This window comes from Loxodonta africana, chromosome 7 (genome assembly GCF_030014295.1).
Source record: "Loxodonta africana isolate mLoxAfr1 chromosome 7, mLoxAfr1.hap2, whole genome shotgun sequence".
NCBI lineage: Eukaryota > Metazoa > Chordata > Mammalia > Proboscidea > Elephantidae > Loxodonta > Loxodonta africana.
This window is the reverse complement of record NC_087348.1, coordinates 51,993,503-52,020,334: the sequence shown is the minus strand read 5'-3', so window position 1 is coordinate 52,020,334 and position 26,832 is coordinate 51,993,503. Positions and strand designations below refer to the sequence as shown.

General features: G+C 38.2%; 1 protein-coding gene across 1 annotated transcript in view; it reads right to left on the bottom strand.

The window, feature by feature from the left end:
* Nucleotides 1-26,832, bottom strand: part of DCDC1 (doublecortin domain containing 1) — a 522,229-nt gene that overhangs the window by 465,501 nt on the left and 29,896 nt on the right. The window contains exon 5 of the mRNA XM_064289443.1: nucleotides 17,546-17,751. Coding sequence (XP_064145513.1) covers nucleotides 17,546-17,751 — 206 coding nt within the window. The remainder of the gene's footprint in view (nucleotides 1-17,545; nucleotides 17,752-26,832) is intronic.

Below are 26,832 nucleotides of genomic sequence, written 5' to 3'. Positions count from 1 at the left end.
TAGTATCTATATAAGTTTTTGTCAAAAGTCCTGAAATGAAACCTCTACTTGTAAGGTCATTCTTATAATTCACAACTGAAAAATATTTAACGTTGCCATCTTGCTGTAGTATTATGGTTAATTAAAATACCATTTCCACTGATCTGTACCTGTTAAACTTGTTAAAGTATTACTCTTACAAATTCACAGGTTGTTAAATTCTTACAGCTTAGGTAACTCTACTGATACTAAAATTCAAAACCATCATGGCCTGAAATCAGAATCTTCTTGAAAAGCACCTGGGAAGAGATTTTTCCACAAGTTCTTATCAGTTTAATCTATTTGTTTACAGTTCTTGAGGTCACTTGCACCCCATGGCACATCTGGTGTGGAGTTTGCAGCTCCTGGAATGGCCACCTACTGAGGAGGTATGGGTATACAGGCTACAACCTCTGGGTTTGGTTTGCCGCTAACTCAGTCAAGATGAGAGAGTAAGCTTGTTGAGCCAAGTCAACAAGCCGTCAGACCCAACAATGTCCACCCTCCTCAAAGACAAAAAACCTTGGTACTTTTTTACATGCTCTTGTGAGTCATCTTCCAGAAGTGCATGCCCCAGTTTACACTCCTCAACACACCATTCTCAAAAGATTCTTTATTGTAGCCATATTGCAGAAGTCAGCAAACTACACCCATAAGTCATTTCCACCCAAGACCTGTTTTTGTATGGCTGGCTTGCTAAGAATTGTTTGTACATATTTCATTGCTAAAAATAAAAAAAATAATATTTTCAAACACATGAAAATTATATGAAATTCAAATTTCAGTGCCTATAAATAAACTTCCCCTGGAAAAGAGCCACACTTGCTTATTTACATATTTTCTATGGCTGCTTTCAAGCTACAACAGCAGGATTGAGTAGTTGCTAGAGACTTATAGGTCATAAAACTAAAAATATTTACTCTCTGACCCTTTACAAAAGTACTGTATTCATATCATTCTCATAAAGTTCTGTATTTTATTGTCCTGTATACATTAGCCTCAACTCCTTGCATTTCTAAAAGTCTTTCCTTGTTTGCTCTGGAAATGTTTCCCCTGATCAATAAACTTCAGTAGCTCTCAATCTTTTTTAAAAGAAACTTGGGTCTTCCTTGAGTTCATTCATTTCCCCAGAACTATCTCAAGTGGTGAATTTTTCTTCTCTCATATCACACAATCTAAAGTTTGGGAGGTGGTGTTGCTTAAAATTGCTATTTCAAGGCCATTACCCACCCCCCAACACTATTATTGAAAATAAATAAGGCCTTCTTGCTTGAAGATCTTGACTTTTGAGAACACCATCTTCCTTCACTCCAGCATTCTTCTCATTCATGAATAACTTCTTTTTTTCAATTCAAAAAAACTGTTTTTATTGAGGATGTAGCTTTTCAACTTTTTATTCTTTTTTATTGTACTTTAGATGAAGGTTTACAGAGCAAACTAGCTTCTCATTAAACAATTAATACACATATTGTTTTGTGACATTGGTTGCCAACCCCACAACATGTCAACACTCTCCCCTTCTCAAACTTAGGTTCCCCATTACCAGCTTTCCTGTCCCTTCCTGCCTCTCGTCCTTATCCCTGGGCTGGTGTGCCCATTTAGTTTCATTTTGATTTATGGGCCTGTCTAATCTTTGGCTGAAGGGTGAACCTCAGGAGTAACTTCACTGCTGAACTAAAAGAATGTTCAGGGGCCATGCTTTCGGGGTTTCTCCACTCTCTGCCAGATCACTAAGTCTGGCCTTTTTTTGTTTAATTAGAATTTTGTTCTACATTTTTCTCCAGCTCTGTCCAGGACCCTCTATTGTGATCCATGTCAGAGCAGTCAGTGGTGGTAGCCAGGCACCATCTAGTTGTGCTGGACTCAGTCTGGTGGAGGCTGTGGTAGTTGTGACCCATTAGTCCTTTGGACTAATCGCTTCCTTGTGTTTTTAGTTTTCTTCATTCTGTCTTGCTCCAGATGGGCTGGGAGAGGGGATACACCAGTGGAGTATCTTAGATGGTGGCTCACAAGCTTTTAAGACCCCAAATGCTACTCACCGAAGTAGAATGTAAAACATTTTCTTTATAAACTATGTTATGCCAATTGGGCTAGATGTTCCCAGAGACCATGGTTCCCACAGCCCTCAGCCCAGTAATCTGGTCCCTCACGGAGCATTCATGAATAAGTTTTTGCCACATACAGCCTGCAGAATCCTAACTCTGGGTGGCCCTTACTTTCCACTTCCTCTGTGCCCACACTTTGAAGCCAGGTGCTGCTGGACAGACAGCAGCACAAATGAGCATACCAGCCTTACTATTATTCATAATCAGCAACATCCATGGTCCCTCGATACTGTCCAGCCACTTTTACTTCATTTTTTTTGGTTGGTCAAATCTCTTTCCCACTATCCACAATGAGTATTTTAAACTATCTCCATTTTGCTTATCTCCGCTCTACCTCCCCTCCTCTATATTCCTTATATCTTCTGTCACTTTCAACAGGTGATATAACCTCCTACTTCAAAGAAAAAAAAAAAATGAAGCTTCATCTTCCTGCTATTAAGCCTTTAAGTGTACCTACTTCTGAACCAAGCTTCTTCTCTTCTCTCTAATTACATTACAGGAGTCCCTGCTCCTACCTAAGGCTAATATTTCTACCATGCTTTCAATTATGTTCGCCCTCAGCTTTTGAAACAATATGTATAATCCATCAGTTCTTCTCTCTCATGTATATTCAACTATTCCTCCTCAACTAAATTTTTCTCTCTGGCACTTAAACATCCTCAAGTCTCTCTTATCTCAAAGAGTAAATCTGCCCTAGTTGTTTTCCCCCTTTACAGCTAAATCTCTTAAAAGATTTGTCCATGTTCTCTGTTTCTATTTCTTTTCTCCCCATTCTCAGACCGTTCCAGTCTGGCTTTGTCTCCATCATTTTACCAAAATAATTGTCACAAAGATTACCAACGACATCCACATTAACAAATCCAAAGGGAATTTTCTTAATTCTCAACTGGTTTGACCTTTGAGCAGCATTTGACCACTTTCTCTTCCTTTAAACACTCTTTTCCTTTAATTCTAAGATACAATAATCTACTAATTTTTCTCCTACCTTATTGGCCCTGAGTTTACTGTATTCTTCAAAGCCTTTTCCTCCTCTATTCATTCACTGGAGTTGTTCAAGATCAATCTTAGCCCTCTCCTTGCCTCATTCTATATTCTCCCTTAAGACATTCTCACAAATGCCTCCAAAGTTTCATCTTCTATCTACATACTGACAACACATAAACTGGTATGTCTACCCTGACCTCCTGCCTGAACACCAGACTGTATAATGCCTACTCGATATATCCACTTACACAGACTGAAGATCTCTCAAAATCATTATGTCCAAGACCAAACCCTTGTTCTTCCCTTTCAAATCTCCCAGCACTCACTAGCTCAGTGAAAGGTACCTCAATCCATCCAGATGTGCAAACCAGAAATCTCAAAGTCATGCTTAATACCCTTCACACTTCACTTCCTCTTACTCCATATATCCAAACTACCAGTGCCTGTTGATTTTATCCCCTAAATATCTTTCGAATCCATCCACTTTTCTCCATTCCCACTATTATTATCTATTGCAATTGTTAGCTAACAGTCTCCCTAAATCTACTTTGGCCCTATCCAAACTGTTCTCCACAAAGCAGCAAAGTTATCTTTTCAGAAACATAAATCTGTTACCCTCTAGCCCACTCCTAATTAAAACCTCTTAAATAATTTTCTACTGCTCTTAGGGGAAAAGAGAGAGAGAGAAAACTTTGCAAGACTTCCTACTAGGCAACTCTCTCCCTCATACACTGACTTCCAAGTCCTGTAATTTATCCTACTCACTCTGCCACGAAACCTTTTTCATATGTTGTGTTTCTGTTTGAAATGATTCCACACCCTTAATGCCCTCTGTATATATCCAGATAAATCCTGCTTGTCTTTCAGATTTCAACTCAAATACTACCTTTTCACAGAAGCCTTCCCTCTGCTACCAACTCCATATTCAATATTGTCTTTTTCCACTACTGGATGAAAAGCTTCATGAGAACAGGACCATGGCTGATTTTGCTCACTACTACATGCCAGTGCTTGGCAAACATTGTTGTTGTTGTTAGGTGCCGTCGAGTTGGTTCCGACTCATAGCGACCCTATGCACAACAGAACGAAACACTGCCTGGTCCTGAGCCATCCTTACAATCGTTGTTATGCTTGAGCTCATTGTTGAAGCCACTGTGTCAATCCACCTCGTTGAGGGTCTTCCTCTTTTCCGCTGACCATGTACTTTGCCAAGCATGATGTTCTTCTCCGGGGGCTGATCCCTCCTGACAACATGTCCAAAGTATGTAAGATGCAGTCTCGCCATCCTTCCCTCTAAAGAGCATTCTGGCTGTACTACCTCTAAGACAGATTTGTTTGTTCTTTTGGCAGTCCATGGTATGGTATATTCAATATTCTTCACCAACACCACAATTAAAAGGCGTCAATTCTTCTTCGGACTTCCTTATTCATTGTCCAACTTTCACATGCATATGATGAGATTGGAAATACCATGGCTTGGGTCAGGCGCACCTGAGTCTTCAAGGTGATATCTTTGCTCTTCAACACTTTGAAGAGGTCCTTTGCAGCAGATTTGCCCAATACAATGCGTCTTTTGATTTCTTGACTGCTGCTTCCATGGCTGTTGACTGTGGATCCAGGTAAAATGAAATCCTTGACAACTTCAATCTTTTCTCCATTTATCATGATGTTGCTCATTGGTCCAGTTGTGAGGATTTTTGTTTTCTTTATGTTGAGATACAATCCGTACTGAAGGCTGTGGTCGCTGGTCTTCATTAGTAAGTGCTTCAAGTCCACTTCACTTTCAGCAAGCAAGGCTGTGTCATCAGCATAATGCAGGTTATTAATGAGTCTTCCTCGAATCCTGATGCCCCGTTCTTCTTCATATAGTCCAGCTTCCCGGATTATTTGCTCAGCATACAGATTGACTAGGTATGGCAAGCATTAGTAATCATAAAAAATATTTTGAATTAATGAGTGGAAGTTAATATATGTTATTTCTACTTTAACTCATCATGGATTTTACATTGTTGCTAAGAATCTGATAAACGTAGCAAATGAAATTTCTGATCAATTTTTTAAAATTAGGCTATAAACTATGCATCATTCCTCCTGTTTGGTTGTTTTCAAATACAGCTAATTCTTTTCATTACATAGGCACTGCCCTTGTGCTGTCCTTAGAAAATAAAACAAGAAAACCTCTTTACATTTGTAGTAATACAGTTGGTTGCTGTCTTAGTCACCTAGTGCTGTTATAACAGAAATACCACAAGTGGATGGCTTTAACAAAGAGAAATTTATTCTCTCACAGTCTAGGAGGCTAAAAGCCCTAATTCAGGGCATCAGCTCCAGGGGACGGCTATCTATCATCTCTTGGTGAAGGTCCTTGTCATCAATCTTCCCCAGTCCAGGAGCTTCTCAGCACAGGGGCCCTGGGTCCAAAGGATGCGTTCTGCTTCTGGCTCTGCTTTCTTGATGGTATGAGGTTCCCATGTCTATCTGCTCACTTCTCTCTTTTATATCTCAAAAGAGATTGGCTTAAAACACAATCTAATCCTGTAGATTGAGTCCTGCCTTGTTAATGTAACTGCCTCTAATCCTTCCTCATTAACATCATAAAGGTAGGATTTTCAACACAAAGGAAAATCTCATCAGATGACAAAAGGTGGACAATCATACAATACTGGGAATTGTGGCCTAGCCAAGTTGGCACATATTTTGGGGGGACACAATTCAATCCACAACAGTTGCCTATCTGAAATCCATTCCTCACTTTTTCCTTCTTGCCCTGATTTTGTTTAGGGGTTCATCCTTCCCCCTTTTGACTCAAGGGAGTCTACAATTACATTGATTGGTCAAAACCAATTATGGTTGTCCCATGTCCCTTGTCAATGAATCCTTTGGAAGTGGACACAATCTATTTCTGACCAATGAAACATGGGAAGGGGCTTCTGGGAATGGTTTCTTCATTTGTAGGGAAGACATGGACCTTTTCTGCCTCTGAGCATAGTTATACCTGGCTGTGCAGCAGTCATCTTGTTATCAACATATGAAAGAGTACAAAATCCAGCGAATTGTAGAGAGCATACCTAGAATCCTGTCATGTCATCTATGGCTGCTACTTCTGGATTTCTTGCTTCCTTTTTGTTTTTAGTCTCTTTGAATTAGGATTCTCTGTTATTGGCAGCTAAAGTCATACTAAAAAACTAGCTAACAAAAAAAAAAAAATTGGGGGTCCACGTTCCTCAAATGATGAACAGTGTTTCAGCTAACTCCATGAGAATTTGTACGGCAAATAAGTTACAATAGCGTTCATTGTGTATACTTAAGTAGTAAGCCATTTAATAAAGAACCCAAAGAACAAGTTTTTAAAGAAATTTAGGAAGCAGAAAACTATGAAAACGAATGAATAATTATGAAATTAATTCTTTGAATTACTAAAAATATTGTTTCACCTTTAGTAATTAATTGTACTTGTTCAGTAGAAGAGAACTTACAATTTATCATGAATATTTTGGGAAAAGTAGTCCGTTTTACAGAATTTTTTTTTTTTTTTTTTGGTTAAGTGAAAGATGGAAACCCTGGTGGCATAGTGGTTAAGAGCTATGGCTGCTAACCAGAAGGCTGGCAGTTTGAATCCACCAGGTGATCCTTGGAAACCCTTTGAGGCAGTTCTACTCTGTCCTATAGGGTTGCTATGAGTCTGAATCGTCTCAATGGCAACAGGTTTTTTTATGTGAAAGGCTGTCAAATAGATTATGAATTTTCAAAGAATTAAAATGTAAAATTCACTTGACGTGAAGCTTTGCTGAGGCCAACATTTTACAATAATTTATAATTAAAATTATTTTTTTGATTTTAACCTGAAGATGCAAGAGATTGGGGTGAATTTGTACACATTAAGTAGCTGAAAAGTACTTTTCTGGATAAATCCTAGAGATCGATTTATTGGCCTGTTACTTATCTTCTCATAAAAGTAAGTGATAGAACACAAGCCAAATCTAGTTATTTGTTCTTGCTAGTAATGAACATGAATATGATTTGTAAAAGCAATTATTTCTTAGGAATTTGATGTTTGTTTTTTGGCTTTTTATTATAAAATGTGAATGAGAAGGAGATAACCAAGTGAGATTTCTAAGCATAATTCTTCTTGAATATTTTATCCTTAATTGATCTCTTCTTAAGAGTAATTGAAAGGTTCAGATTACTTTTAAAAAGTTTTTATAATTCTAATATTGTTATTTTTTGTTTGCTTTAGAAATCAACTATATTAATGTATAATTTACATGAAATAAACTGCCTATTTTAAGTGTTCAGTTCGATGCAGGTAGAAAAATACATACAGCTATGTAACCACCACCACAATGAAGATAGAGAATGTTTTCATCATCCTACAAAACTCCTCATGCTCCTTCCTAGTTACAGTTCACTACCACTGGATCTAGGCAACCACTGATCTGCTTTCTGTCATTAAAGAATAATTTTGTTCTACAATTCAGATAAATGTTCATTTACCAAATTGTTTATTCCTTTTGATTGTTGAATAGTATTCCTTGGTATGGACATATCACAATTTGTTTATCCATGCACTTGACAGACTTTTAGGTTGTTTCTAGTTGTGGGCTATTATGAATAACCATAGTATGAACATTCACTTAGAATTCTTTGTGTTGCAATGTGTTCTCTTGGGTAAATACCTAGGAATGGGATTGTTGGATTTTATGGTGTGTGTTTAACTTCATAAGATACTCTCAAACTGTTTTGCAAAATGGCTGAGTCATTATCCATTCTCATCATCTATTGTGTAAGAGTTCCAGTTGCTCTACATTTTCACCAACACTTGGTATTATCAGTTTTGTAATGTTAGCCATTCTAGTGTGTATAGTTGTAACTCATTGCAGATTTAGTTTCCATTTAATTAATGATTAATAATATTGACCACCGTTTCATGCACTTATAGCCAGTTTCTATGTCGTCTATAGTAAAGCATTCAAATGTGTTTACCTTTTTTTTGAGTTGTTGTCTTATTGTTGAATCGTAAAAGATCTTTATATATATTATGAATATAAGTTTTTCAACAGATGTATGTTTTGTGAATATCTTCTCCCAGTCCGTCTGTGCCTTTTCATTTTATGTCTTTTGATGTTTCCTATTTTGAAAAGTACATTTAATCTTTTTTTTCTGGGGGTGGGGGTAGGGGAGTGTCATACTTTTTGTGTCCTCAAGGCTGCAAAGATTTTCTCCAACGTTTTCTTCAAGAACTATCTTAGTTTTACTTCTTATGATTAGATTGCTGATCAATTTTAAATAAATTCTTGTGAATGGTGTGAGGTAATGTCTTATCATTCAGATATTCAATTGTTTCAGCAACATTTGTCAAAAAGCCATTGAGTTACTATGGCTCCTATGTGAAGAATCACTTGCCCATATGTGTGTGGATGTATTTCTGAACTCTTTTGTTCCAGTATTTTTTTTGTGTATCATCATGCCAGTACCATCCTGTCTTGATTACTTTGGCTGTATAGTAAGTGTTGAAATCGGAGAGTGTAAGTCCTCCAAATTTTTTCTTTCTCAAAACTGGCTTGGCTATTCTAATTTCTTTGCATTTTAATACAAATTTTAGAAATACCTTCCCAATTTCTACCAAAAATAAAAGCTTGCCAGAATTTTGATGAGTATTTTCCTGACTCTAGATTGATTTACAGAAAATTGGCATTTTAATAATATTGAATCATCCAGTCCATGAACATGATATATCTCTCCACTTATTTAGGCATTTTTAATTTCTCTCAGCAGTGATTTGTTGTCTTCATTGTACATGTCTTATATATAATTTGTTAAATGAATAGCTATATTTCAAATCTTTGGATGCTATTGTATTTGATATTTTTTAAGTTAATTTTCTAATTGTTTGTCACCAGTATGTAGAAGTATAATCAATTGTATACTGACCTTGCAACCTGCAACTATGCTGCATTTATTCTTTAGTTCTAGTAGGTTTTACGTAGATTCCTTAGGATTTTTATGTTCACGATCACGTCACTCCCCAAAAAATAGTTTTAATACTTCCATTCTAACCTGTATGCTTATTTCTTTTTCTTGCCTTATTACACTGGCTAAGACTCTCAATATAAAGTTAAGCTGAAATGGTAATAGAGAAGAACTTACTCCTAATCTTAGAGGTAAACAAGTTAGTCTTTCAACATTAAGTATGAAGTTAAATCAGTATTTAGTACACAATCTTGGCAAGATTGAAAAGTTCCCTTCAATTCCAAGTTTGCTATAAGGTTTTTTGTTTTGGGTTTTTTTTTTTTTTCATGAGTATTAAATTTTGTCAAATTATTTTCCTTTATCTACTAAGATAAACATGTTTTTACTCTTATATTTTCTTAAGGTGCTATCTTAGTTTTCTAGTGCTGCCATAACAGAAATACCACCAGTGGGTCGCTTTAACAAAGAGAAATTAATTCTCTTACAGTCTAAGAGGCTGGAAGTCTGAATTCAGGGAAGTTTTTTTCTCTCTGTTGGCTCTGGGGGAATGTCCTTGTCATCAATCTTCCCCAGTCGAGGAACTTCACTGAGCAGGGAGGGACTCTGGCTCCAAAGATCACGTTATTCTCCTGGCTATTGTTTCTTGGTGGTATGAGGTCCTCATGTCTCTCTGCTCACTTCTCTCTTTTATATCTCAAAAGAGATTGCCTTAAGACACAGCCTAATCTTTAAATTGTGTCCTGACTCATTAACATAATGGTTCATAATCCCACCTCATTAATATCATAGAGCTACGATTTAAAATACATAAGAAACTCACATCAGATGACAAAATGGTGGACAATCACACAATGCTGGAAATCATGAACTACCCAAATTGACACATATTTTGGGGGGAACACAATTTAATCCATAACACCAAGTATGATGTCTTTTTCCAAAGACTTGTTCATCCTGATAACTTGCCCAAAGTACGTAAGAAGAAGTCTTGCCATTCTCACTTCAGAGGAGCACTCTGGCTATGCTTCTTTCAAAATAGACTTATTCGTTCTTCTGGCAGTCCATGGTATATTCAATATTCTTTGCCAACACCATAATTCAAAGACATCAATTCTTCTCAGGTCTTCTTTAGTCATTGTTCAGCTTTCACATGCATATGAGGTAATTGAAAATTCCATGGCTCGGGTCAGTGCACCTTAGTCCCCAAAGTGATATTTTTGCTTTTTAACACTTTGTTCTTGTTTGGTGCTGTTGAGGTGATTCCAACTCGTAGCAACCCTATGTACAACAGAACGAAACACTGCCCAGTCCTGCGCCATCCTCACAATCATTGTTAGGCTTAAGCCCATTGGTGCAACCACTTTGTCGGTCCATTTCGTTGAGGGTCTTCCTCTTCTTCACTGACCCTCTACTTTATCAAGTATGATGTCTTTCTCCAGAGGTTGACACCCTCTGACAACATGTCCAAATTACTTGAGACATAGTCTCGTCATCCTTGCTTCTAAGGAGCATTCTTACATTCCACATTCCAATTATTAATGGTTATTTGCAGCTGTTTCTTCCTATTTTGAATCATGCCACATCAGCAAATGACGGTTCCAAAAGCTTTACTCCAAACACATCATTAAGGTTGACTCTACTTTGAGGAGGCAGCTCTTTCCCAGTCATATTTTGAGTGCCTGCCAACCTGAGGGGCTCATCTTCCAGCACTATATCAAATAATGATTTGCTGCTGTTCAAAAGGTCTTCACTGGCTAATTCTTTCCAGAAGTAAACTTCTGGGTCCTTCTTCCTAGTCTGTCTTAGTCCGGAAGCTTAGCTGAAACCTGTCCACCATTGGTGACCCTGCTGATATTTCAATACTGGTGACATAGCTTCCAGCATCACAGCAACATGCAAGCCCCCATAGTATGAAAAACTGACAAGATGCATGGGGGTTTAACACTTTAAAGAGTTCTTTTGTAGCAACTGTGCCCAGTGCAATACATTGTTCAATTTCTTGGCTGCAGCTTCCATGGGCATTGATTGTGGACTCAAGGAAAATGAAATCCCTGACAACTTCAATCTTTTCTCCATTTATGAGGATGTTGCTTATTGGTCCCATTGTAAGATTTTTGTTTCTTAATATTGAGGTTTAATCCATACTGAAGGCTGTGTTCTTTGATCTTCACCATAAGTGCTTCAAGTCCTCTTCGTTTTCAGCAAGCAAGGTTGCGTCATTTGGATATCACAGGTTGTTAATAACTCTTCCACCAATCCTGATGCCATGTTCTTCTTCATACAGTCCCTCTTCTCAGATTATTTGCTCAGCATACAGATTGAATAAGTATGGTGAAAGAATACAACCCTGACACACACCTTTCCTGACTTTAAAACACGCTGTATCCCCTTGCTCTCTTTGAATGACTGCCTCTTGTCCTCCATACAGGTTCCCCATGAGCACAATTAAGTGCACACCTGGCGGTCTGCTTCTGAAAAAAAGTTGCCTAGTGAAAACCTTATTAATGGCAATGGAATATTATCTGATATATCGCCTGAAAATGAGCCCCTCAGGCTGGAAGGCACTCAAAATACAACTGGGGAAGAGTTGCCTCCTCAAAATAGAGTCCACTTTAATGATGTGAATGGAGTAAAGCTTTCAGGTTCTTCATTTGCTGATGGGCCACAACTCAAAATGAGAAGAAAGAGGTAAAAATATCCATTAATAATTGGAATGGGGAATATACAAAGCATGAATCTAGGAAAATTGGAAGTCTTCAAAAATGAAATGGAACACACAAACATCGATATCTCTAGCATTAGTGAGCTCAAATGGACTGACATCAGCCATTTTGAATCAAGAGGAATGGTGTCACATTCACTGTCAAAAAGAACATTTCAAGATCTGTTCTGAACAACACTGTCACTGATAGGATAATATCCATATGCCTACAAAGAAGACCAGTTAATATAACTACTATTCAAATTTATGCACCCAACCACTGATGTCAAAAATAAAGAAATTGAAGATTTTTATTAACTTCTGGAGTTTCAAATTGGTCAAACATGCAATCAGGATGCATTAATAACTACTAGTGTTGGAAGGCAAAAATTGGAAACAAAGAAGAAGGATTCGTAGTTGGAAAATATGAACTTGGTGACAGAAACAACATTGGAGATCACATGACAAAATTTTGTAAGACCTGACCTATTAATTGAAAATACCTTTTTTCAACAATATAAATGGCAGCTATACATGTGGACTTCACCAGATGGAATATGCAGGAATGAAATCAACCACATCTGTGGAAAGAGACGACTGAGAAGATCCATATTATCAGTCGGAACAAGGCCAGGAGCAGACTGCAGAACAGACTGGCAATTGCTCATCTGCAAGTTCAAGTAAAAGCTGAAAAAAATTAAAACAAGTCCATAAGAGCCAAAGCATGACCTTAGGTATATCCCACCTGAATTTAGAGACCATCTCAAGAATAGATTCAACACACTGAATACTAATGACTGAAGACCAGATGAGTTGTGGGATGATATCAAGGACATCATGCATGAAGAAAGCAAAAGGGCATTAAAAAGAAAGAAAAGACCAAAATGGGTGACAGAAGACACTCTGAAACTTGCTTTTAAACATAGAGTAGCTAAAGGAAATGGAAGAAATGATGAAGTAAAAGAATTTACTTCAAAGGAGATTTCAAAGGGCGGCTTGAAAAGACAAAGTAACATATTGTAATGAAACATGCAGAGACCTGGAATTATAAAACTAAAAGGGAAGAACATGCTTGGCATTTCTTAAGCTGAAAGAACTAAAGAAAAATTCAAGCCTTGAGTTGGAATTTTGCAGGATTCTATGGGCAAGATATTGAACAGTGCAAGAAGCATCAGAAGAAGATGGAAGGAATACACAAAATCACTGTACCAGGAAGAATTGTTCAATGTTGAGCCATTTCAGGAGATAGCACATGATCAAGAACCTATGGTATTGAAGGAAGAAATCCAAGTTGCACTGAAGGCATTGGAAAAAACAAGGCTCCAGAAACTGACAGAATGCCAATTGAGATGTTTCAACAACCGGTTGCAATGATGGAGGAAGGTCCTTGTCATCAGTCTTCCCTTGGTCTAGGAACTTCTCAGGTGCAGGGACCCTGGGTCCAAAGGACATGCTCTGCTCCTGGTGCTGCTTTCTTGGTGGTATGAAGTCCTCCTGTCTCTCTGCTCACTTCTCTTTTTTATATCTCCAAAGAGACTTGGCTTAAGACACAATCTAATCTTGTAGATCTCATCAACATAACTGCTGCTAATACATCTCATTAACATCATTGTGATAGGACTTACAACACATAGTGAAATCACATTAGATGACAAAATGGTGAACAATCACACAATACTGGGATTCGTGGCCTAGCCAAGTTGACAGATATTTTGGGGGGACACAATTCAATCCATGCCACTATTGATTAGGAGTTCCCTCTAAGAAAAAGCCTAGTCAAACCATTCTCCAGTGAAACCCATCATTCAACAAGACATATCCGTGCTCACTTAGTTTTTAATTAGCCTTATAGTTGTTCACTTCTAAATATTAATAATGGTTTAACACATATTTAAGGAAAAGCTCTAACATAAAAGACAAAGGAAAAACAACCACTTAGAGGAAAAGAGAGTGCAAGGAGAAGAAGTGAAAAATTCATTGGGTTGAAAGATAAAGATAAGGAAATCTCCCATTTAAGATAATTAGGAATTCAGTTCAGGAGACCAAACATCTGATAGTAGCAGTTCCATAAAATCTGAACAGAGAAAGTTGAGGATAATGATATTGGCAAAGAAATAATTCACAAAAACTTCCCAGAACAGTATGAGACTTTACAGACTGAAAATACATTCTGAGTACCAAGCATGCCTTGGAAAAACTTTTGAACACTGGGAACAAACAGATAATTCTAAAAATTCTCAGAGAGGAAAAATGAAAAGCAGGTCATCCACAATAGAGAAATCAGTATGGTATCAGACTTCTCAACAACAATGGAGACAGAAAGGCATTTGGAACAATACCTTTATAATTACAGAGGAAAAAAAATTATTTCCCAAGATCTCAAAAAATACACTTGCCATGTTCTCTTTCTTGGGAAACCATTGGAATATGTGTGCAGTAGAGTAAGTGAAGAAAGAAGGAGACTAGGGAACAAGCAAAAAAGGACCCATCACTGGAGAGAGGGAAAAATTGTTCCCAGGTTGATGGTGAAGGGCAATCCCAGGATGGAGTGCACGGTGAGCAAACAATCAGTTCAAACTGCAGCAGGATAACAACGGTCTTTTTCATTGTTTCACTCATTTCTTATCTTGTTTCATTGTTTTCTTCTCCACTTTAATTCTGTGCCCATTCATGATAGTACGTAGAAAACCATGCTAAATAAATAGAAATATAATTGTGAACTACTGAGAAAACAAAAGGTTTTTCAACAAGATGCTACCTTGGATGTTACAATAATCCCCACAGCTTAATACTACTTCTCTGACAATAATTCCTAAAGATATTTGGTTAAGAATAAAACTTATCCATGACAGTGCTAACCTTAAAAAGTTATGTATCTGCAGCAGACATTTTTCAATTCCCATTCACTTTGTATCTTGTGCCCCCAAATTTTTCTTAATGCCTTTTTCAACTCGTGGATATATATGTTTGGCCTGTGTCACAGAGTAGCAAGTGCTGTGTGATTACTAAAAACATTAAAAGTAAACCTAAAACCATCTAATTCAAGTTTCAAAGGGATGTGCCATAGTCGTGGTATTCCAAAGTTTAGTGAAGAAATATATCACTTTACCCTCATTTCAAATTTCTTAATTACTTAACTTCCTAAAATAAATACATGGACTTCCTTTTGATTTCCCACTTAGGATTATAACACAGTCTTCTCCCCTTGGCTCCATTCCAAGCGCAGGGAGGACTTTTAAGTTTTAGCTACCTTATTTTATTACCTGCAAACCCAGATGGCAGAGTGGTTAAGTGCTACAGCTGCTAACCAGAGGGTTGGCAGTTCGAATCCTCCAGGCGCTCCTTGGAATCTCTATGGGGCAGTTCTACTCCATCCTATAGGGTCGCCATGAGTCGGAATCAAATCAACAGTACTGGGTTTGGTTTGGTTTTTTTTATTTTATTACCTATCCTCAATAATTTTCCCCTTATCCCGCTGTGATAACCTTCATCTAATCAGAGTCCTTTACATTCTCCCCCCCCCTTTTTTTTTTTTAGTAATAACCTAAAAATAGCTATTAACCCATTGCCATCAAGTCAATTCCAACTCATAGTGAGCCTACAGGACAGAGTAAAATTGTTCCATAGGGTTTCCAAGGAGTGGTTGGTGAATTCAAACTGCCGACCTTTTGATTAACAGCCAAGCTCTTAACCACTGTGCCACCTGGGCTCCAAAAGTAGCCATTAGTCCCTAACATTCCTAATATTTTATCACAAAAGAGAAAATAGTTTGTGTTTCTCCTGTGACTATGCCATCTTTCTAAACCTATCACTTATTTGGTATTTAATCTATAAATTGGGCCTTAAAAATAAACAAAAAAAACCCCAAACCCATTGGCATCAAGTTGATTCCGACTCATAGCGGCCCTGTAGAACAGAGTAGAACTGCCCCATAGGGTTTCCAAAGGGCTCCTGGTAGATTCCAACTTCCAACCTTTTGGTTAGCAGCTGTAGCTCTTAACCACTATGCCATCAGGGTTTCCAAATTGGGTCTTATCTTGTGATTATCAACAAAGCTTTCAAATTTTATACTGTATTTCCAAAATAATTAGCTACTCTAATTTTTCTTTGCAAAAAGTTCTTACTGACAACCAAATATCAGCATTGGGGTGCCTTCTCTCCTTTACCTCATTCTTAAAAGTAATACTGTGATACTTAGATGAATATTTACAAATATATTTATCACCGAATCATATCTTATCATGAGTTTTATAAACTGAAAATTCTTCAACTCTACAAATTCTAAGAAGAAAAAGAATGAGCTAAGACTTCCTTGATCAGCTAGTTTTTAAAAAATTGCTTTCTAGAGTCAAAAAGCAAAATAGCAGTGACATTTTTATTTATACTCAACCTTTCATATATGAACACGTAACCTATAAGAGTGGCTATTACCTCAGTTTTACCACCGAGGCATAGAATTAGAGATTGAACCGAAGTGAACTCAAAAATTTATCTAATCTAGGTTCTATCTCCAAGAATGACTGCATTTTAACAATCCAGGAGATACATCCATCTTCTCTATTTTTCAAAATCTCCAGGGAGGATGTCACAACTTGCCTTAGCAATTTGCTCTGGTATGTAATATCCCTTGTTTTACTCATAATCCAAATCTGCAGATAAGAAGGCAACAAAGCTTGGGTTTCCCAGATTCTCAGTAATTTATAGCTATCTCGATTTCATAATAAATGTTTACCATTAAAAAGAAAAACATATTCTAACTAGTAGATACATATTTATCAGTCCAAAAGGTAAGAATAGCAAACACTTATTGGGAATTTTTAGGTGCTGTGCGTGTGTTTTGTGCATTGTACTTTATGAATAATATGACAACTAATGCACAGCAACTCTAGGAGGTAGGCACTATTCTTATCCCTATTTTTCAGATGAAGAAATTGAAACTCAGAGAAGCTAAGTTGTCCAAGGTCTCACAGCTAATGAACGGTGAAGCCAGGATTCAAACTAGGAGAGTTTGCTTATGTTTTGCTATCCCACTAATACATTTTTAATAAATTTTAGTTATTATTTATTATTATGAAACTTCTTTAAGATTGGTTTAAAGTCTTTCTCTGTAAAAAAGTTTTTTCTGTTTTTTCAAACTCCCATCAGTTCCTCCATATTTTTAATATCAAAGATGTAGGAACTGTAAGCATTATCTTAAAAATGAACTTATATGACAAGAAATACTTTTTCTTTTTAAAAGCTTGCTTATCGATTTTTCTTAGGTCAATGCATAGTCTCTCTTTTTTTAAATTTATATGGATACTTTAAAATTGAATTTTAATTGTTTTCAACTTATTCTTTCAAAGAGCAGGGATGCTTTTAGGTCTTCTTAATGCTATTCTAAATGGAAGCAGGCAGATTTGAGATTTGCTGCTGGGTTAGATTGGCTTCAATCTAAATATCTTATAAAATACAGTAACAAACTAGAATGTTTAGCTCCACATAGACATAACCTTCAACTAGGTAAATTGCCAGCTACATTAGCCAAATAATTTCCAGAAATATCACAGCTGTGCTATGGTCATTTATGTTCTTAGTGCAATAAGCACACTTCTGAACAGCTGAGTTTTGAGTTCTATATAATGCCTTCTTAACATTTCACAGTATATTAACTGACATTGGTATTTAGAAAGGAAAAAAAAAAACACACGTCTAAATCCACTGAATTTAAAAAAGCCATAAAAACTTTGAAATTGACTTCACACTTCAGTAATGAACACAAAATTACCTTTTCCATTGTTTCCTTTCCCACTGTAATCTCACGCCCATCCTGCCCCATGCCGTTCTGAAAAAACAGAATTCGGACTGAAGTCTTCTCAGTAAGGTTCTTCATCCCAATAGAAAGAACAGGCTTGGTTTCCCGACTTCCAACATCAGTAGGAAGCATCAGCCCATTTGTTGTCCAAGTTACTTTCTTCATTAACAACAGATGGTCTAGAAGATAATTTTTTCAAAAAACCAAGTCAATATTTGGCTTCAGAATTAAAAATGGACACATCCTGCTTCCCCTCCCCCTCTTACCTATATCATATACACTGGCCAGTCTCCATTTAGATGCTGGTTTTCTGAAATGCCACCACCAGCTTCCCACTAACCGTGACATAAGCTGTAGCAAGCTGTCTGCACTGATAGCCTGCATAAATCATTATTTCTGAAGGGAACAGATGTTCAGGGTATGAAAGAGTAATACCACAATTTAGTCCTAATTAAAATTCACCTTAGCATGCCTCTATGAATGATCAGATGGACCTAGCTTCTCACTCATCAAAATGGTCCAATGTCCTTTGCTTATTATAAAACAACATGATTCCCGAACTTTTGTGTTCTTTAGGGTTGGGGAAACACTGTTTTCTTTTTACCATGATTTCTTATCCATGTCACCTTAAAGAGGAGCCCTGGAGGCACAGTTGTTAAGCGCTTGGCTGCTAACCCAAAGGTCAGTGGTTCAAACCCACCAGCTGCTCCACGGGAGAAAGATGTGGCAGTCTGCTTCTGTAAAGATTTACAGCCTTGGAAACCCTATGGGGCAGTTCTGCTCTGCCCTATAGGGTCACTATGAGTCAGAATAGACTTGACAGCAAAGGGTTTGTTTTTTGTTTCTGTTTTTGGTCACCTTAAAGATGACAACCTCCAAATAGTAACTTTATACTATAATTCTTTTCCTGTGACTAGAATGAAGGTGCCTTCCAGGACATCTTTCTTGAGAGATTCAAACTATTTCACTAAAAATAAAAAATGGTTTTTCATTAACAGTTTACTTTGACCCATACATTTTCAAAGCTGTGTGCAGGAATTTAAGTTTCGAAACTCCCACTAATATTAATGGGAGTGCAACTAAATTCCTACGTATGACTTTGAAAATGTATGGGTAAGAACAGGAGTGAGGTATATTGCATACTAAGCTGCTGTCAGTAATTCTCTTTTCAAGAGGTTTCACTTCATAAATAAATTACGTGCATCTGAGCTATTTATTTTATTTGTACATTCAATTTATTTTGGATTATACATTCTTTTTACATAAATTATCAAAATACAACAATCCCTCCCTAGTCTGCTTTGTATTTGTCCTAATGAGCAAAACATAATTTTATTTACAAATAACTGGAAAAAGCTGCATTTTATTTGTCCAAATTTCCAAAGAACCATTCTCTCTTAGCACTTACCTTGAAAGAAGCATTGCCTTTTTGACCCGTAAATAGTACTTTACATAAAAGCTGCTTACATTGATATGAAATACAAGCAAATAACCTTCAAGTCCCAGAACAGCTATGCTAAATGCTCAAAACCTCACTCTCTCATTCCCTTCCTTCTCTCTTTCTCTCACACCAACACATACACAAGTGGGCAGAAGTATGAACAAAACTTACAGAATAAATTAAAAACTAAAAGATCTTAAGAATATAGATGTGATTTTAAGAACATAGAAAAAATGTTTTGTTTAAACAGATATAAACTCCTGTATTTTGTCATTTCATAATCTGAAATTGATAAAAATTAGAATCAGAAAAGTGAGCTGGCAGTTAATGAATTCTCGGACTTTGATAGCAGCTTAACCACAACCTGGATGTCCCCTAGATGCTTTTGAATAGTAGAAACATATCTAGGTTTGAATCCCAGCTTTGCTACTTAGTGACCCTGGATAAGTTATACTTCCCTGGATCTCAGATTGTTGTTGTTGTTGTTGTTAGATGCTATCGAGTTGATTCTGACTAACGGTGACCATGTGTGCTCCACAGACGGTTTTCAAGGCGCCTAAAAGGCCTAACTTAACCATCTTATAAGGATTAAACAATATCTTGTATGTAGAAGTACCCAACACACTGAAGTGAATCATAATGTTAGCTCCTTGAAAACCCACTGCTTAGTACCAAGCTCAGAGCTCTGGTGGCACAGTGGTTGAGAGCTCAGATACTAACCAAAAGGTTGGTAGTTCAAACCTACCAGTTGCTCCTTGGAAACCTTATAGGGCAGTTCTACTCTGTCCTACAGGGTTGCTATGTGTCAGAATCTACTTGGCCGCCACAGGTTTGGTTTGGGTTTTGGTACTATCAAGCTCTAGAGTATATTAATCTGAAGGGAACAGTAGTCCAGGCAGAGTGGAACCAAGCCCAAAGGTTTTCAGGTGAGATGAGCTTGACATGTTTGAGAAAAAAAAATAAAGTAAGTTTGGATAGAAGAGGTAGGGAAGGGCCAGACTGTGTAGGCTAGGATAAAGGGCTTGGGTTTTATTCTGGAGGTCATGGAAAGCTATTGGAAGGTTCTCACCAGGATGCTGTATGAAGCATAGACGGTAGGAGAGTGTAGTAGATACTGTTGGTACCCCATTAAGATTCCTTTTACCAAGTTAGTGCACCCAAACTCCAATGAGTCCTTGCTGCTAACATCCCAAGTTGCACCCTTCTCCTGAGAATTTCCCTAGGGGTCAAGGGAGCCATCCAGCTCACCAGGAAATGCCTATGAGACTATGATCTTCTTTCTTTCTACCAGGGACACAGCCCACAGCCAATGTCTGATTGATTGCGGAACACAAACGGCCAGACCCTGTGCCTTAAGGAGCAGTAGACTTCAGCTGAACTCAGAGCTTTGCTGAGCTTCTTCCTCTGCTCTATGCTGCTTCCCTTACTCCTTTACAGGTTTCACCTGAGAGCATTCTTTCAGTAAGTTCCTTGCACAAAAATCCTCAAGTCTGAATTTGCTGCTAGGGAACCTGACTTGAGACAGAGTAAAAAAGGGAAACCTAACTTTCAGCTATTCTTTCTTCACAGTATCTCTTAAAATGATCATCCTTTTAATTCCCAACCAGATCCTATTTGTCAGTTTTTCTCATGTTGTTGCTGTGTGACAGAGATGATTCCAACTCATAATGATGGTATAGGACAGAGTAGAATCGTCCCATAGGGCTTCCTAGGCTGTAATCTTTATAGGAACAGATTGCCAGGACTTTTCTTTCACAGAGCCGCTAGTAGATTCAAACAACTGAACTTTCAGTTAGCAGCCAAGCACTTAATCATTGCACCACCAGGGCTCTTAGATTTCTCTCATTGCCTCCTGTTATCTGCAAGTACTTCCTAATTACATTTGATTCCTTACCATCACATCTGACATTCTATACTCTGAGCAAGGAAGGCCGAATTTTCCTAAAACATCAGTGCGGTGCCATTAATTACTTATGTGTGTGGCCTTTCTAGTCATGGTCTTGTGACTTCCACCCAGGTGATTTGGTGGGGCTAACCGAGGGGATTGGTCTGTTTTGCCTTAAAAAAGAGCCAATTCCAGAGCAGAGAGAAGAAGCCCACAACCACCAAGGAAGGAAAGATCAGAAGGAGAAACTCAGCAGGAGGAACCCAGCAGCAGGAAACAGCGCAGTGGGCTTCTCAGCCCACGGAGAGAGAAAGCTGAGTGTCTTTGGGCAGAGACTGAGGGCAAGGAAGAAGTGTGCCTGCAAGCACAGCTGAGGAGAGACTATCCTGATGGAAGAACTGTATCCTGAGTGTTCTTGAGCCTGATTTATAACTGTTACTTCCCTAATAAACCCCATAATTGTAAGTATGGTCTGTGAGTTCTGTGTGACCATTGCAGTGAATTTTCGAACCCAGCAGAAAGTGCTATGGGAGAGATGGTTGGTGTCAGAATTGGTAGAGATGGCAGAGAGAGAGCAGGTGTGTCTGGGCTCCACCTCACAAGAATCAGTCTTGGGCTGTTGATCTTGGTTCTCCTTCCCCCTTGTGGGGGTGGAGGAGGTCAGACACCTCCTCCCGTGCCATTTTTACAATTGATTTTTTCATTGTCCAAAGAAAGCTCTTGAAGCTAGCCCTTAAAGTCTTCTACAAGCAAGCCAGCCAGTCAGCCTGTCAGCCTATCAGTTAAGCAGTCAACAAAAACGTATTGAGTCTGTCTACCTGCCAGACTCTGTACGAAAAACATGAAAAAGACACAGTCGTTTCCCTTAAACTTAAACTAACAGAGGAGTTTACTGACAATCTAACCACACGCCCCCACCCATACACACACAAAATTTCTGGTCTTGTCTTACCCTAGTTTGTTCATTATCCCTTGGGTATACCATATTCATTCTTAACTCCACCCCTCACCTATTCAAACTTGAGTTCTTCTTCAAGATTCAGTTAAAAATTTTCCCTTATTACTCCAGCCCTCAATGACCTGTCATCTCTCTAAACTCTTAGTGCATCTGCAGACTGTACCACTCGCCCATACTTTCATTCATTCAATAATGTTTCAGAACCTACAATATGCCAGGAACCATGATAGGTGCTAAGGAAAGAGCATAAGCCACCTAGAAATTATTACAAAAAATGTTTTATAAATATATATCCTATTGCTGATTCTATACTTAAACCCTTAGAAGGTGAGAACAAGTTTTGTATTTCTTATTACTTTGCTTCAGGGTATGGACCATTTCACAACACATACTAGTTACTTCCACAATCAACACCCACTGAAGCAGCAGTCAACAAATCAAAAGACACATTTCATTTGGCAAATCTGCTACAAAAGACCTCTTTTAAAGTGTTAAAAAGCAAAAGTGTCACGTTGAAGACTAAGGTGCACCTAACTCAAGCCATGGTGTTTTCAATTGCCTCATACGCATGCGAAAGCTGAACAATGAATAAGGAACACCAAAGAGGAATTGACACCTTTGAATTGTGGTGTTGGCAAAGAATACTGAATACACCATGGACTGCCAAAAGAATGAACAAATCTGTCTTGGAAAAAGTACAAACAGAATGCTCCTTAGAAGCAAGGTTGGCGAGACTATATATTTTGAACTTGTCATCATGAGGAATCACTGCCTGGAGAAGGACATCATGCTTGGTATAGCAGAGGGTCAATGAAAAAGAGGAAGACCCTCAATGAGATGGATTGACACAGAGCGTGCAACAGTGGGCTCAAGCATAACAATGATTATGAGCATGGCGCAGGACTGGGCAACGTTTCCTTCTGTTGTACATGGGGTTCTATGAGTCAGAACCAACTGAACAGCACCTAACAAAAACAGCAGTGTAGTTACTAAATGTTAAGTCTTCTTGCGGATTTGAATATTTCAATTGATAGACATATAATTTAATACTGCTTATTATGAATTTGGAAACCCTGGTGGTCCAGTAGTTAAGTGCTACAGCTGCTAACCAAAAGATGGGCAGTTCGAATCCACCAGGCACTCCTTGGAAACTCTATGCGGCAGTTCTACTCTGTCCTATAGGGTCACTATGAGTCAGAATCCACTTGATGGCAATGCATTGAGTTGTTTTTTTTTTTTTTTTTCAATGAATTTAGGAGCTACAGCTGCTAACCAAAGGGTCAGCAGTTCAAATCCACCAGGCACTTCTTGGAAACCCTATGGGGTAGTTCTACTCTATCCTTTAGGATCATCATGAGTCGGAATCGACTTGATGGCAACAGGTTTGGTTTGGTTTTGGATTTATTATGAATTGATGGAGCCCTGGTGGTACAGTTGTTAGGAGCTAGGCTGTTAACCAAAAGGACAGCCATTCAAATCCATCAGCTGCTCCTTGGAAACCCTACGGGGCAGTTTTACTCTGTCCTATAGGGTCACTATGAACTGGAATTGACTTGATGGCAACGGGTTTGGTTTTTGGTATTATAAATTGAGTGTGTCCACCAAAAAGATATATTGAAGTCCTAACCCCTATACCTCTGAATGTGCCCTGTTCGGGAACAGGGTTTTTCTTCTGTCATGTCAACGAGGTCATACCAGAGTAGGGTGGTTCCTAAGCCTAATCCCATCTGAGAGAAAATACACATGGAGAGACACACACAGGGGGAAGACAGATGCCACGTGAAGACAGAGACCTATTTATCTACAAACCCAGGACCGCCAAGGATTCCTGGCAACTATAAGCTGAAAGAGATAAAGAAAGACCTTCCCCTAGAGCCGATAGCTTGTATTCAAACTTCTAGCCTCCAGATCCTCGAGAAAATAAATTTCTGCTCTTTAAAGCCACTAACTTCTGCTATTTTTGTTACAACAGCACTAGCAAACTAAAACACTATTTTTCATAGACATAGCAATTATGCACAAAAAGCTTTATCACCTGTGTGTATGTACCTACCATTCTTTTTCCCTATCTCTCCTTACTATGACCTTAAATAGGATTGATTACTACCTTGATGCACACTGGCAAACAGAGTATGTTGTCAGCAAAAGAAGAAAATTTGCCAGGCAGAATTTCTTAGCAAAAGAATGTCTAGAAGGAGGGGAGATGTAGATTTTGAAGATAAGCATGTGTTTCCTGGTGCATGGTTTGTACCTAAAGTGGCATTTGGCTTATGTTGTTGTTAGGTACCTTCGAGTCAGTTCTGACTCAGAGACCCTACGTACAACTGAACCAAACACCACCTGGTCCTGCACCATCCTCACAATAATTGTTATGCTTGAGCCCACTGTTGTGGCCACTGGGTCAATCCACCACACTGAGGGTCTTCCTCTTTTCCACTGACCATCTATCAAGCGTGATGTTCTTCTCCAGAGAGACTGATCCCTCCTGATAAAATGTCCAAAGTGTATGAAACATAGTCTTGCCATCCTTGCTTCTAAAGAGCATTCTGGTTGTGCTTCTTCCAAAACAAATTTGTTCGTTCTTCTGACATTCCGTGGTATATTCAATATTCTTTGCCTGCACCACAATTCAAAGGGATCAATTCTTCTTTGGTCTTTCTTATTCATTGTCCAGCTTTCTCATGTATATGAAGCAATTGAAAACACCATGGCTTGGGTCAGGCGCACCTTAGTCTTCAAGGCAACATCTTTGTTTTTCACCACTTCTAAGAAGTCTTTTGGAACAGATGTGTCCAATGCAATACATCTTTTGATTTCTTGACTGCTGCTTCCATGAGTATTGACTATGGATCCCAGTAAAACGAAATCCTTGACAACTTCAATCTTTTCTGTTTATCATGATGTTGCTTATTGGTCCAGTTGTGAGGATTTTTGTTTTCTTTATGTTGAGGTGTAATCTATACTGAAGGCTATGGTCTTTAATCTTCATCAGTAAGTGCTTCAAGTCCTCTTCACTTTCAGCAAGCAAGGTTGTGTCATCTGCATAACGCAGGTTGTTAATGAGTCTTCCTCCAATCCTGATGTCCCATTCTTCTTCATATAGTCCAGCTTCTCAGGTTATTTGCTCAGCTACAGATTTAATGGGTATGATGAAAGGATACAACCCTGACGCACACCATTCCTGACTTTAAACCATGCAGTATGCCCTTGTTCTGTTTAAACAACTGCCTCTTGATCCATGTACAGATTACTCATGAGCACACTTAAGTGTTGCGGAATTTCCATTTTCCACAATGCTATCCATAATTTGTTACGATCCACACAGTCGAATGCCTTTGCCTGGTCTATAAAACACAGGTAAATATCCTTCTGGTATTCTCTGCTTTCAGCCAGGATTCATCTGATATCAGTAGTGATATCCCCAGTTCCATGTCCTCTTCTAAATCCTGCCTGAATTTCTGGCAATTCCCTGTTGATATACTGCTGCAACTGCTTTTGAATAATCTTCAGCAAAATTTTACTTGTGATATTAATAATATTGTTTGATAATTTCCATATTCGTTTGGATCACCTTTCTTGGAATAGGCATCAATACAGATCTCTTCCAGTCGATTGGCCAGGTAGCTATCTTCCAAATTTCTTGGCACAGACAAATGAACACTTCCAGTGCTGCATCCATTTGTTGAAACATCTCAAACATCCATCAATTCCTGGAGCCTTGTTTTTGCCAATGCCATCAGTGCAGCTTGGACTTCTTCCTTCAGTACCATCGGTTCCCGCTTATATGCTACCTCCTGAAATGGTTGAACATCGACCAGTTCTTTCTGGTATAGTGATTCTGTGTATTCCTTCCATCTTCTTTTAATGCTCCCTGCGTCGTTTAATGTTTCCCCCCATAGAATCCTCTGATATTGCAACTGGAGGCTTGAATTTTTCCTTCAGTTCTTTCAGCTTGAGAAATGCAGAGCATTTTAGTTTTCTACCTCTAGGTCTTTGCATATGTTGTTACAGTAGAACTTTACTTTGTCTTCTGGAGCCGCCGTTTGAAATCTTCTATTCAGCTCTTCTACTTCATCATTTCTTCCATTTGCATTAGCCACTTGACGTTCAAGAGCAAGTTTCAGAGTCTCTTCTGACATCTATTTTGGTCTTTTCTTTCTTTCCTGTCTTTTGAATGACCTTTGCTTTCTTCGCGTATGATGGCCTTGATGTCATTCTACAACTTATCTGGACTACAGTACTAGTGTTCAACATGTCAAATCTATTCTGAGATGGTCTCTAAATTTAGGTGGGATATGCTCAAGGTCATACTTTCACTCTCGTGAACTTGTTCTAATTTTCTTCAGTTTCCTCCTGAACTTGCATACGAGCAACCGACGGTCTGTTCAATGGTCAGGCCCTGGCCTTGTTCTGACTGATGATATTGAGCTTTTCCATCATCTCTTTCTACACATGTAGTCGATTTGATTCCTGTGTATTCCATCTGGAGAGGTCCACGTGTATAGTCACTGCATTGAAGAAGTCATTGGTCTTGCAAAATTCTGTCATACTATCTCTGGCATCATTGCTATCACCAAGGCCATATTTCCAACTACCAATCCTTCTTTGTCTCCAACTTTCACATTCCAGTCACCAGTAATTATCAATGCATCCTGAGTACATGTTTGATCAATTTCAGGTTGCAGAAGTTGGTAAAAATCTTCAATGTCTTTATCTTTGGCCTTAGTGGTTGGTGCATAAATTTGAATAATAGTCATATTAACTGGTCTTCCTTGTAGGCATATGGATATTGTCCTATCACTGACAGTATTGTGCTTCAGGATAGATCTTGAAACGTTCTTTCTGATGATGAATGCAATGCCATTCTTCTTCAAGTTGTCATTCCCGGCTTAGTAGACCATATGAGTGTCCAATTCAAAATGGCCAATACCAGTCCATTTCAGTTTATAGTAGATGCTTAATAAATATCTGTAGAT